General features: G+C 28.0%; 1 protein-coding gene across 1 annotated transcript in view; it reads left to right on the top strand.

The window, feature by feature from the left end:
• Positions 1-1,010: 1,010 nt before the first annotated feature.
• LOC110283350 (ATP synthase mitochondrial F1 complex assembly factor 1) overlaps positions 1,011-14,514 on the top strand; it is a 31,204-nt gene continuing 17,700 nt past the window's right edge. The window contains exons 1-4 of the mRNA XM_043045264.3: positions 1,011-1,536; positions 3,206-3,350; positions 6,013-6,075; positions 10,630-10,680. Of these exons, the coding sequence (XP_042901198.1) occupies positions 1,361-1,536; positions 3,206-3,350; positions 6,013-6,075; positions 10,630-10,680 (435 nt within the window). The 5' untranslated portion in view covers positions 1,011-1,360. The remainder of the gene's footprint in view (positions 1,537-3,205; positions 3,351-6,012; positions 6,076-10,629; positions 10,681-14,514) is intronic.

Genomic DNA, 14,514 nt, shown 5'->3' on the forward strand with positions numbered 1-14,514 from the left:
TTCTTTCAGAAAAATATTTTGTTATCATTAAGTTTCCTACATATATCATATCATACATATTAAGTAAGAGATAAATAATCAGTTGCATTTTATTTATTTTGACAAAAGAAGATATTTCATGTTAATTTTCTTTGACATACAAAAAACTGAACATTTTTGCACTCATCAAAACTTCTCACACCGCATAAATTTCCGAATAAAAAAGACGAAAATATGCAGACCCTCTTTAAGTATTACATATGTTCTATTTATTTTGTGTTTTCATTAATCAAATCGTCAAATAAAAAAATTTCATATTAAACGATATTTTAACTTGTAAATCTCTAAGTTCTTACAGCAAAGTAAGTCAGACTGATAAAAAATGACTGTTTTCCCCAAAATAATCAAGCAAAATAGATGGAAAGGAGAATTTTTCTCGGATTGAGAAGCTATAAGAAGTAAAATATAAAACGAATAATGAAATGCGCCGTCACACAATAGTGGGAGAGATGACATCACGTTCAGAATGACGTTTTAGCTGACGTACACTAGCAATAGTATTAAATTGCATTGTCAATGAAAATCTCATTACAAGGTAGATTTTAGCTGAGCATACGAAACGCTGCAAGCGGAAACCTTATAATTATGTAGATTTAGGATGATTTTCATCTTAGAACTACAGTTATTCAAGGTTTTTTTTTCACTTGAAAACCCTAAGACAACCTCGTTTTAAGGTTGTTAGGTAGAAGGTTGTTTTCCAAGGTTTTGGATTAGGGTAATGTGCGTAAAATAGAGCAGATTGTCGCAGACCTCGTTTTAAGGTTAGAAGGCTTACACGCAAACCGTGTAAAAAACCCTTTTTAGGTTTACATGAGAAGGTTTTTGTTGGGTGAAGAAAAACTTAAATTGCTATCTGGGTTGGCTACTGTCTGGGAAACATCCCTGAGGAAGACATGCCATCACAATTTTGATCCTCTGCAGAAGGGATGGCACCCCCCGCTTCGGTAGACCGATTGCACTCGAAGTCGAGCGCTTTACGGTAGAACAGTTTAACGAGGACCCATACTGCACATCTATGGTCTCTACGCTGACTAATCCAAGTGGTCACCCACTCGCACACTGACGGCAGTCAGTGATGCTTGACTTCGGTGATCTGCTGGGAACAGCGTTTTAACGATCAGTCCACTACGGGACCTCCAATCACTCAACAAATTCTTCTAAACCACAACTACTTCTGATTTTTTGAGCAACTTTTTGCGGTTTACCTGGCCTCAACTGAAAGCGTCTGAATTGGAAATACAGAGCTATAAGCGTATACACAGAGCTTATCGTAACTCTGCAATCTTGAAACCATCAGCAGTCCGACCTTGCTAGAAAAAGTATGAACATTCCAAATTTTAAACTTAATAGCGTTAAACTTTCCCAGTATTTATATATGAACACTTTTAGACCTGTTGATATTCTTCAAAGTTTTTCTCAAAATTCATTTTGTACACAAAGCTCTGTAAAAAATCCATACCTGGAAAAGTATGCAGCCAAAATAATAGAAGCTAAAAAGTATGCAAATTCAAACAATCTATCAGTATATATATATGTGTGTGTGTCTGTTTTCAAATAAACTCCTGCACCTTTCAAATTTTTTATAAGCATTCCTGAAACCATGGTTTTTGATTTCTCTTTCTTAATGCATGTAAATCAAACAAGGAATGTGGATTTTTCCCTCAATTTATTTGTTCTAAGCAACAGAAATGGTCCCCTTTCTCGAGTGTCTCACCCCCTGAAATCAAAATTTTAATGCGCATTTTTCATTAAATACTTAATGATCTTTTTCTAAATTTTTAAGCCATACAAATTTAGAATATGATGCGACTGAAAGCTTATCTAAAGCAAAAATAATAATCTAGCAAAATAAAAGAAATTTGAATCATTTCGCATATTTATTACGAAGTTGTCCCTTTTCTAATAATTATATCCAAAGTTTCCGTTTAAGTATATAGCATTCAGATTTATTTTCTCAGCACGAATGTCTAATATTTTTCAGTTTAATGAAAATGCTGATATTTAAAATTTTATTTCTTTTTTTCAAGAAAAAAAAACACATAATTCAGTTTTATAATTAAAAAATAAATAAATTATACTCTCTGAGTCACTATATTAAAATTTTAAGAAAAATAATCATTACTAAGCAATGAAACTATAAGCTTTAGTTTAATTTTGTATAGTGTATGCTAAGTTTAATTTAAATTATCATCTTCTATCTTTACCATTTGCATTCTTTACTATTCTATCCTAACTGTTCCTGATTCTCAGCTAAAAAAAGTGATCTGTTTTTAATCAATGAAGACTAACCGAGTGAAACTTTTAATCAAGTTAAACATTTTTAAACCCATGCACAAAGTAGCTCATAGCCTGTTTGAACAAGGAGTTTATTATTGACACAGTAATTTCCGGTAGATGCACTGCACCTCGTATTTACAAAAAACATCACTAAATAGGTTCGTAATTTCGGAAAGTTGTCTGTGAAAATCTATTTTTGAATAAATCCACTTCAATTGCAAAATGATCACGCTTTTGCTTGAAGGACCACACATTGTGACAATTGAACCACGGCTTATCTTAAGGAAATTACTGTACATACTTTAGTAAATTAATACATCATCCCATACATTCAAAAATTCTGTAGTTACATTCCCTGATGCTAAATCTGCATATTTTTAAATGTCTTTTTAAATATCTTAAATGATCTAAAAAAGAGATATTGAGAATATGTCTTAATTTCAAAATAGCCATCATAAAATCACTGAGAGAAGAGTAGGTACATATCAAAAAATTAAATGTGTAGTACATAACTAGTATTTCAAAAGAATTCAATAGACTACATCCTCATTTTCAGGAAAATTGGCCACTATAAGAAAAAAATAGTAAACGAAATTAGTTGAAGTACAATTACCACCTTATGTATCAAATCAGTTAAATTATGGAAAAAAACTCATATGCAAGCAAAATTCTAAACACATTTCCTTATTTTTTTATTGATATCATTCTTACTCTCATCAATTCAATTTGTCCTCTACTTCTTTCATGTATATGTATGTATATTTTGGAATGATTATTTTGTCTTTTTCTGTACCTTATTGTAATATTTTCTATCTATGAGAAAATTTATATTAGAACCTCATTATACAGATTTTTAAAAAAAATATTCATTCTTATTTATTGCTGCTAGGAAAGCAAAGAAGGATTCTAAATTTCTTTCTGGAGAGGTTCATAATCTTGCTAATGTTAAACCTTCAAGTTCAAAATATAATTGGGAAACAAAACATGCTGACAACAAAAAATCAAATGGAAAAAGTAATTTTCAAAAGGAAAAAGTAAGTAAAATCAATTTGTTTTAAAGATTAAAATCTGAGCAAAATAAGGACTTAGTCAGCCTATAGAGTAGTTTTATCTTTCTATTTAATTAGAATTTTTTTCTCTATTGAGTCAAAAAATAGTCAAATTTGTTCTTTTTACCTTCAACATTTTATGCCCTTCTTAGCAGCAAATGTTTACTTTAAGAAATACTGGGAATTCATAAAATATTTTCAAATTTGCCAAGTGTTTAATGCTCTTTTATTTCCTCCATGAAATAAAGTAAATCGAAGATTACAAATATTTAATTTTGGGTTCTGCTAAAATATTTAACTTTACAAAATTAAGGCTATTAATATTTATTCAAATCAGTGACAGAATCATTAACTTCGATCAAATATTAATCTATGCCAGAAATTAATTAAAATTGTTCTTCAAAACATAATTTATTTTACCAGATCTTATATAGAGAATAAAAAACAGATAAACTATTAAATGCATAATTAAAGCACATGATAGATTCTAATTCAATAAGTTCGTATAGTAGCGAGTTGCATTTAAGATTCTCTAAGAAAAAGAAATTTGTTTAGATACATCTAACTAGAATTAAATAATAGAAAGAATACCAATTAATGAGGCAAAACTTTCGTACCATTTATTGTACTAAAATAAAAATGAGTAGTTGTGCACATGGAATGTGATAATATTTCAAAGTAATATTAATCAAAAATAAAAAAAAATAATCATGAATGCTTTATAGAATTGAATCATTATTTCTGATAAACCAAAAAATATTAAAATGTACTAATAATTATATATTTAGACGGTGATCTAAAATTCAGATTCGAAAGGCTGCATGCTTGGCTTGTTAGCCAACATCTTCCATACCTTCTTGCATATATGTATCATGTACCCAAATGCATTTCCTTGAAAAAAATTTCACCATTTCGGAAAATTCTTTCATATTACTAAAAAAGGAGAAGGGAATACAAAGTTTAAACTTGATTATCCCAATGCACAAATGGTGTTATTTTTGTTATCAATCAATTATTATTTTTGTTAGCAGTAATTTATTTCATGTTATTATTGGTTTATTGGTGTTATTATTGTTATGTGAAAGCCGACTTTTCATCAACTTTCTTTAGAAATTTTATAGGAAATTTTTACAACGCATTTTAAGATTAAATTTATATAAAGTGAATATAGTTCTTGGAAAATTAACTTAGACTATAAAAATGCGATTTGCATAAGTTACCCACAGTATTTTATTTCTTATTTTTCAAGCAAAACCGTAGAAAAAGGTATATATTTTTTTTAATTAAAATAATCTTTCATATTTTTTTGGCTTAAGATTTGTTAACTCTTTTGAAAGATATTGTGCTAAATTTTCTCTTGTCTCATCTTTGTAAATTTGGTGCTGATACATTTAAGATCAAGGAGAAAACCTTATATAAATCTACTTAATTAATTTGTTATTTATAAGAAGTCTGAAGACAAAGTTAGATTCGGGCATTTCAACTACTAACTCCAAAGCTCTGATGAACTCTGTGAAATTGTGCACAAAATTGAAAGACTTATACCAACAAAATTATTAACGTTAAAATACTTCCAATTTTTTTTTTATTTGTTGCCCTTTCCAGTGGCTTTACGTTATTATTAGATTGATCAAAACACCTTTTAGAAGTTCAATAGAGATTGAGTGTAATCAGAATCATTTGGCATATGCTGTTCTTTGAGGTCAACTCCATGATAATCCAAATTTTCCACAATTAAGCAATTTTTTTCCTGTACCTATCCCTTTCGGTGCACAGTAAAATACCTAGTATCACAGTGCTTGCAATAGAGTCCTATATAAGTATATTTAGTACCTATTAAAAGTAGCATCAGTTTCCTTATTACCAGCAGTGCTAATTATCAAAGTTAAATAAACATAATTATTGTTAATAATAGTATAGTGATTTTTTATATTCCCCTTACACGAATCGATACCTTTTTTCCATTAATTTCCCTTTTTTGCACGTAAATAAAAATTAATACCCAGATAATACCTCCTGTAGAAAGTAATTATAGTGGGAGTGATTGTATTCCGGGGGAACCATCTGTCCAGGTCTAAAAACTAGAAGCAGGACATGATTTTCCATGAATTTTGTTTATTCCAAGACCATATGTTCACAGACTTTCCTGAATCAAAAACTTATTACCCAAAGAATTTTTCACGCAGTTCCGCAATGTGTAATTTTAACTGTCACTAAATCCTGTTAAAACATTTACGTAACAGTGATTTTTCTGCCAATTTCTGGAATTTTAATTTGGCAGATTTTCGATATCTTGAAACTACGCCAGAATCTACCAATATTGCGATTCATATTCCCACTATTTTTATATGGTGATATTTTTTATTGGTATGTAATTTAATTATAAATGTAAGCACAAAAAATTATATTAAACATGTATGATACATAAATTGATACTGAGATTTTGCACATAAAGCGTAGAGAGTTTTTTCACTTTGTGTCGCAATCACTCCTGTTATAGCTAGTTAGGCAAGAAATATCTACAGATAATTTAGTGAGAGGAACTGCTATTTAGCCAACAAAGTAATAATCAAAAAACTTTAACATTAGCTATATATTTATTTATAATTATTAATATATGATTTTGTTTATTTTTTTATTCTTTTAGGACCTTAACCTGATAATGAAGTTAGATGCAATTAAAGAAAAGTCTGCTCAAGAAATTGAATCTGTAATTCCTACTTTTTATACCTTAAATCATTTTATCTTATTTATTCACAATTAGTGAATTGATATTTTTAACAATTTGGTTGTGATTACTTCAAAAAAAAACTGAAAATATTCTTATTAATGAAAATATATTTTTTAGCTGAATTATTTTTATTATTATTAAACAATGTTTATTTTAAACAATGTATAGCTAAACAATATTAAATAATTTTGAAGCATTATCTACTTTTATAGTTACTTTAACTACTTTTAAATTTATTTCATCATTCTTAAAATTAAAATTTGCGCTTCCCCATATTTTCCTCTCAAAACTTAGACTTAAGCTGTCCTCAATTTTGCATAATGGATTAGTTTGAATTGTTTAGAAATGTTCTTACATAAGGTATTTTGAATGAGGTACTTATTTTTGTTTTTTTCTTTAAGATGCTTGCTGGTTCTTTTATGAATTTCTAAAGGTTAGACTACTATGTAGGCATATAAACACATTTTGTTTCTATGATACTGAATTTATAACAATATTCAGATCACTTTTTTTCTTATTACTACCAGTGATACCTTTTCTATTTTTTTTTTTTTTTTTTTAGGAAAAATATTGACACTGTTCTTTGACGCAGTATTTTAAAAAAACAGTTTTCATTTCAGTACTTTAATTTTCGTATGTGTTTTATTTAAATGCTACTAATAATTTTAAAGCTATCGAATTCAACTGCATGTGATTTTCATTTTGAAATACTAATTGTATTACATATTTTTAACTATCAATTTTAAATTCTGAAAATTCTAAGCACTGCTGTTCAAAACTTTAGAATCTGCTGAATCTAATCACAGATTTGTAAATACATGAAAGGATGTACATTTTTGGTGTGAGTTTTAATAAAAATTAACAAGATGTTTGAAAAGCTCCTTTTGTAGTAGATTTTTGTATTAGATTTGCAGCACTTTGTACATATTATATTTAATATGTACGAAGTGCTGCATGTGTGCAACCGTTTACTGAAAATGTCTGTTTTCCGGCCACTTTTCAACTAACAAATAAACAAATCTCATCCTTTTTTTTCCATTTACAATCTGTTCCTAAATATTACATATAAAAAATTTTTTTTTACATCTTACTTAAGAATAGGTTAGCATTAAGGATCGCTTAACATTTATACTGCTCTAGTAAACACATTTAAAGAATTGTTGAGAAGATAAGAACCGTTAATGAAAAACAAACTTCAGTGAGAGGAATGAGCTGTAAATAGTAATGAAGCTGAATATTTATAATGTGTGAAAGAAATGCCTGCAGACAGGTTTTGTTTTTGTTTAAATTAATCTGAATATCTGCACTGTTAGTTCTTCTCATTAAATGAAAAAAGAGAAAGATGACAAAAATGTGTCTTAAAATATTAGAAAGTGCAATTTAATGTCTGCTTAATTTTTTTTTTTTTTTGTAGTATTTTAATGTGAATATTATTTTAATAATAGTGACATTTATTTCTGAATATTCTTTAGTTAATTAAATATCATTTGAATAGTAAAAAGATTTTATTGTATAAATATTGATGTTAATTATCATTTATTGTTTTTTTTATTAAAATGAACTAAGAACATTAAAACAGAGTAATTGTGTTATTTAGGAGAAAGTCAATTGGAACAAATTTGTTACTGTCATTTTTTATTGAAGTTATTTTCACACATTATTTCAAGTGAAAAATGAAAAAAAAAAAAAATTAAGCATGTCAATTTCAAAAAATTTGTTGCAAGTTACTATAATCACTGGTTTAAAAAAAAAAGTTTGCTTCTTACCTATTTTCAGATTTAAGTTATTTTTATTTTAGTTATTATTAAATATTGTAATAATATTTATAGTATATTTATTATTTTTAAAAAATTAGACCAATTCAAAAAAATAATCCATTTAACTGTTTTCCATATACCATAGCACTATAATGAAATACATCCTTTTTGCTGTTTCTACAGGCATCGGGTGGCCACAAAATAAAAACAACTTTAAAAAATCGGAGAATTCAATAGAAATATCCCCAAAAAATCATGGAAAATTAATTAATTTGAATTTCATATGCCTAAAAGTTCACCATTATTCCAAAGAAATTCATACTATTTCTGAAAGATATTTTCTGATGCTGGATCAATTCCTATCAATGACTAGCTATCTAAAAAAAGTTATTTTTGCCCTATCAAGACATATTTATAAAAACATTTTGCTAATCTTAAAATAATGTGTATATATATATATAAAGAGCAAAAGATGATTTAACATTTAGAAAATATTACTTTATCAAAATAAAAAATTTCTTCTTTAATATTACGAGAACAGCATTTCATAATACATTTATACTTACTGAAAATAAATGTTTCCTAGTATAGCTAAAATTTACATTTGATTTGCAGCTACATAAAATAGAACTGAGTATATGTTGTCGCTTGTATCTCTTGCTATCTATGCTGAATTTTTTTATGTGATATGTTTATTTAGTTTATTCTTGTAATATTTTAATACTTTTTTTAAATATATGTATGCGTAATTATATATATACATTGAAAAGTCCCATCGTCGGGACTTTGGCCAGTCTGGAGAATAGATTTTTCCAGATAATAGGTCTCTAAAGTAGACATCATAACATCCTTATTTAATAAGAAATAGACAATAATTAACGTCAATTTCAGTCATGGGTGCAAGTCTTCCGTCCCCAGGACGGATTTCCGTCTTTTGAAAATGTCCGCGGACGGAAGTAAGACGGAAACAAGACTGACTCGAAGACGGAAATCGGAATTTTTTTTTTTTTCTGTCCATAAAAATATTTTTTTAGGTCTACGTTATTGGTCTACTTTCTTATGTCCTGTTGTTATTTTATCAAAAGACAGATGAATAAATATTTTTTGTGCAGTATTTAAACTTGATGTATTATGGTAAAGCTTTCTTAGATAGTTTGCATATGTCGAGGGGGTATCGTGTATGTTAGGTATTTCAGTCAAAAAATTTTCAGTCTTGGCCTTTTATCAAACTTGCACCCATGATTTCAGTCAACATACAAATCCATGTGGCTGCGCTATATCCACAGCTTTTGTTTCAGATTTCCACATGGTTTTTAAAATCTCGACATTTTAATATGTCGCCATAACATACCATAAATTCCGAATCACATATTTAAATTCATAATCATTTCTTGATTAGCGATGATTACACAGTGGATTGTTGTTTTTTTTTGGTAAATATTAAAATGGATTTTCATTTGGTTTTTAAATTCTCAATCTTTTAATGTGATATTATTTCATTTGTTAAACTTCAAATAACACATTTTGTACTCAATTATTGACGATTCACCCGCAATCCCATGTGGATTTTCATAGTTTTTTAATGCTACATTATCATACACAGAAAATTTTGAATTTCGCTTTTGTACAATTACTTCTTGATACACTTGATTTCTGATGATTTCATTGTCAATATGGTTTTGTCAATTGCATTTTCAACAGTTTTGAATTTTCATGTAGTTTTTAAAATTTTATTATAATATAACGATATTTAATATAATATTATAAAGATCTGCGAATTCCAAATCGCGCTTTTGAAGAATCACTTTATGACCTGATTTAGTCATGATGATTTCATCTCAAATCAGCTATTTTTTCAAAATGTGAAATTTTTGCACAATCTGAAATTGAGTGTAGGATTCTTTGTGGTAATAATCGTTTTATGTGAGACTAAGAAAAAAAATATACAACTTTTTTTTTTTCGTTTCTGTGATATCCGGGTTTTTTTCATATTATATCAGAAATCTGATTAAAATCTAAAGTCTGGTTAAAATCATAAAGAAGTAGCAAAGTGGAGGATTCTCATCCCTGCATACTTTTTTTTAGCATGTGGCAAGTGTAAAACAATATTTTAAAAACATTTTTTGATAAGGCAAAAGTTATGTTTATTTTGATTTTTAAAAAGTGACTGGAAGAGAGACCCTTCCAGTAAACGGATGTCCGGATATGGGACTTTGTATTCACCTGCAATAGCAAGTAAATGTGCCTTAAATTATATTTTATGTACCAGAGGATAGAACTGAAAAAAAAATATGCCATTAGTTACAAAAATCCAAGAAGATTGATAAAAATCATTGTTGAAAAATCAGAGCATTGCCTGTGCCCATTTCTTGACATTCTTTCTCAAAATGAATGTCTGCCTACAATTCTTACTTATATATAGGATTTGCACCTTTAGCTGTTGTATTTAAATGTAGATTAAATGAAAAAACGTATCTTTGTAATATTTATATTTTATATAAGAATTTTAAAGTTCAATTTCTTTCTGAATAAGCGTAATTTAAAAAATATTAATTTCTTTATGTTAATAAGTTCTTTTTTTGTTATTTTCATTTTCATATATGAACTTTATTCAAATATTTGTAACAAAAACTTTATTTGCAGTTTATATGCTTTTGAATAAATAATTTTTTTAGTAGGTAAAAAATGATTATCAATAAAATGATTTTTCATTATTTGTGATTTATATCTATATGATTTATACTTATTTAGTGATTTATATATTGTCATTTTATAGATTTGGAAAGAATATCACAAGTTGAAACATGGAGTATATACAGTTTTACCTGTGAGTAAAAAGTCTATGTTTGAAATTGTTAAGTATCATCAATGTTTTAAAATTATAACTAATATCAAAGCAGAGGAATATACATTTTCAACACATAATTCAATACGGAAAATAAAATATTTTTATGTAAAAGATATTTCGTACTTGTACAAGTATAATAGCTTGAGAAAAACAAAGGTTGAAGCTCATTACATACATCTGTAACACTGATAGACAAAACATTCCAGTTATAAAAAGTGAATAACGTCAACAAATTTGAATTATGTGACAACTCTTGTTAAAGTACCCAATTAAGAGCAGAGATTTACAGATCAAAAGTTATACCCTGGAAAATAAAATTACAACAATACATTATTTTTTTACCTTTATATATGTTTCCCTTGTATGTGAGATTCAGAAAAGTAAACTGAATAACTTTTGATATCTTATCCAATTTCCTAAGTAAATTTGAAATAATTTGGATTTTAGGAGGATGAAAGATAAAAAGCATATATATACATGTATGAATGTGTATATTTATATATTGCTCAGTTTGAAATATTTATTTTTAAAACGTTAAATTTAAGTTCAAACTCATATGGCTTCAGATTCTGGTCTCTGCATTGATGGCCATAGAGATGAAATAAGCTTTCCCAAATTTTTAATGAGTACTGGAAAAAAAATTTATGGTTACAGACACAAAACTTTTTTCACTTTATCAGCAATTTGACTAAAAATCATAACACGGTGTTAATTCCTATTTGTTTTCCATTATTCATAGAATTTTTTAATGTGTATGCATAAATTTTAAATTAAAGATTAAAAAAAAAATTTTTAAAATCAGTGTTTATAATTTATTTGGGCAAATTAAAAGAATGTGGAATACCTGGCTGGGAGGAAGCAAGATCTATTGCTAAAGACAGGGGGGCGTTGGAGGGATATGCTGGAGGCCTTAAGTGCCCAAGGCACGTAGAGGATAAGTAAGTAAGTTATAATTTATTTAATCAAAAACTATAAAAATAATAGTAAAAATCATGTGTGCGATCTTTATTTTTATTACGCTGCACTAGAGTTACTCTAGAAATGTAAATATTAATTTGGCCAGAGATAATTGTGCTCCTGAAAAAATACGGATTTCTGAATTTTTCGCTAACCGCAATCTGGAAGTTTCCGGAAATCCAAGGTTTAAAAGTTTCAAGAAATTATCAATCAGATTTATGCATTAAAATTCTTCTATATTCAGGGATGAAAAACTTCCGCAAAAAAGCGGAAATCTGCTTTTTTCTCCCAATTTTTAAAATTTCCGACCATGTTCCAAAAACTAAAATTTTTGGGGAGTCCAATTGGAGAACCCAAGCCTCCTGAACGATAGTCGGATTACCGCGACTTCCGCTATAGAGTGGAAAGGAGTCTAAACGTTTCGTTTCCGACCGCCGATATTTGATTTCTTTTGTTTGGCTGATTTTCGGTATTTTAAATACTAGGAACTGCGCCGGCATCTGCTAAAATCGCGATTTTTAATCAGACCATTTTAATATCAATCATCGATTTTCGTATTTAACTGATTTAAAAGTTACGTGTTGCGATTTAAAAGCCGTACCAGCAATTCCTGTTCACTCAATTTAAAAATCCAATATCGCAATTTGTATTTAAGCGTTTTTAAAACCCAATATCGCAATTTGTATTCTCGCGAGTGTAAAATCCAACATCGCGATTCGTATTCACACATTTTTAAATCCAATATTGCTATTCATTGTCACGCAGTTGTAATATCGATATAGTTTTTCTTATTTGTATGCTACTTAAAAATTACTCATTGCGATTCGTATTCACGTGATCTAAAAATTATGCATCACGATTCTTAATTACGCGATTTTAAAATTCAATATCGCAATTTGTATTTTCGTGTTTTTAAAATCCAGCAGCGCGATTCATATTCGCATGATTTTAAACTCCAAAATCGCGATTCATATTCACGCGATTTTAAAATCCAATATCGCGATTCTTGAAAGAAGCAGAAGTAAGTTTTCTCTTGAATTAGTTACTGTAAAGATGTGGTATATTTTTCATTAGTAAGTAATTTAATAGTTGTGCCTTCCTATAATTGCTTAATTTTTTTTAATATTGTAGTGGTCACAATTTTAAAATTATATTTAAGAAAAATTTAAAGTTAACTGTCTAAATGCTTCTGCCACTTTAAATATTAAATAAAAATCTCCTAGCATAGTTAAAAGTTGCTTTTATAAATCTCAGTATCATGTAGAGCACTCCCCCCCCTCTCCTCCCAGTGGCCTGCATTGTAAAAGTTCAGCTTTTTTTATTTTTGTCCACTTTCATGCCTGTATATTTTATTTAAAAATATTAGAACTAGAATTTATACTTAGAATCTCTTTCATTTGTAAATATTTTTTCTGATAGAATAATAAATGTGATTAAAGATAAAGGTAAACTTAATTATTCATTTCAATTATACTGCATACAATTTATTTAGAATTTCATGTTTTGAAAATATCAATGATTTAGATTTATAAAGACGTTAATTTTTTTGAAAAGTGTCATTAATGATTTTACTCAAGAAATTTTCAGGATTTTTAATTTGTGCTCATAATCACCCCTGTTTGGCCAAATAGCTACTTTATTAAAAAGTCAGTAAATTAATTTTTTATTTGAAATAAATCATTATTAAAAACCAATTAAAACTTGGTTAGATGAGCTGCAGTGACTCAGTGATTAAGATACTGAACTGTCAGTCATTTTGAAGAATTGGAGTTCAATTGCCAATGGTTGCTCGAAGCCCACCTAGCTTCAAATTGATGGGTTCCTGCTTGTCTGGGAAGAAAACACAGTCTGTGTGGTGTGCTGACTACATTGCCACAATCATGTGATTGGTCACACAATTGTGATGCCTTAATCTCCATGACCCCCTGATCCACAAGGGGCTGTTACTGAGAGGTTTAACTTAGATGTTAATGTGTTTAAAAAATTTCAACATTCTTGATGTATTTTTTTAACAATTCAAGTTTTGAAACAAGTCTAAACAATTATAATATAGTGTTATATAAAAAAAAGCAAGGAATTGCAACAACAATGCATAGTGGGTCGGGAGGTTCAAAAGAATTAAGGCTTCATTATATTATGACAAACAGCATGATAGTGGTAATCTAGTCATCATTATATTCCAGTTGCCTTTACTTCCCAGACAATTTGTTACCCATAGATCTGCAGATGGGTGGACTTTAATCTGCCACTAAGACTTTTTACAATGACAGCCCAATGTTTGAACCATTATACCATTGCAACTCTATGTTAGGTATATTATTATTTTTTAGACGTTTGTAATGTGATTATATATAAGCTTCATATGTATAGAAACTTATGGCAATTGTAACTCTACTTTAACTGTCTGATTTTTGAAAATTTATTTCCGCCCTGAATGGATAATTTTTTCCTTTTTTCCTCATATGTCCGTCCCCTTTGACTAATGATTTTTCTTCAGCCTATCTTAAACTAATTTCTTATATATTTTTGATTATAAATTATAATGTCTTATTTCTACGTCATTAAAAATTATATATTTGTGTATTATATATTTATGTAATTAAAAATTATATAAAATTATGTATATAATCAGATGTTATTATTTAAATCATATTAATTTATAGTTCAAACATGAAATAGAGCAAATATTTTTTATTATATGACATTCTTAAATAAACTCGTATAAGCAAATGAATTTTCTAACTCAATAAGAGTAACTGTTATTAAGAGATACTGTGAATCTATAATAATATGATATAAATATAATTTTACAATTATCTTGATTAAATGTAATAAGATTTACATTAAAAATTCGTT

The sequence above is a fragment of the Parasteatoda tepidariorum genome, chromosome 12 (genome assembly GCF_982258835.1).
Source record: "Parasteatoda tepidariorum strain Cologne lab strain chromosome 12, Ptep-v5.0, whole genome shotgun sequence".
NCBI lineage: Eukaryota > Metazoa > Arthropoda > Arachnida > Araneae > Theridiidae > Parasteatoda > Parasteatoda tepidariorum.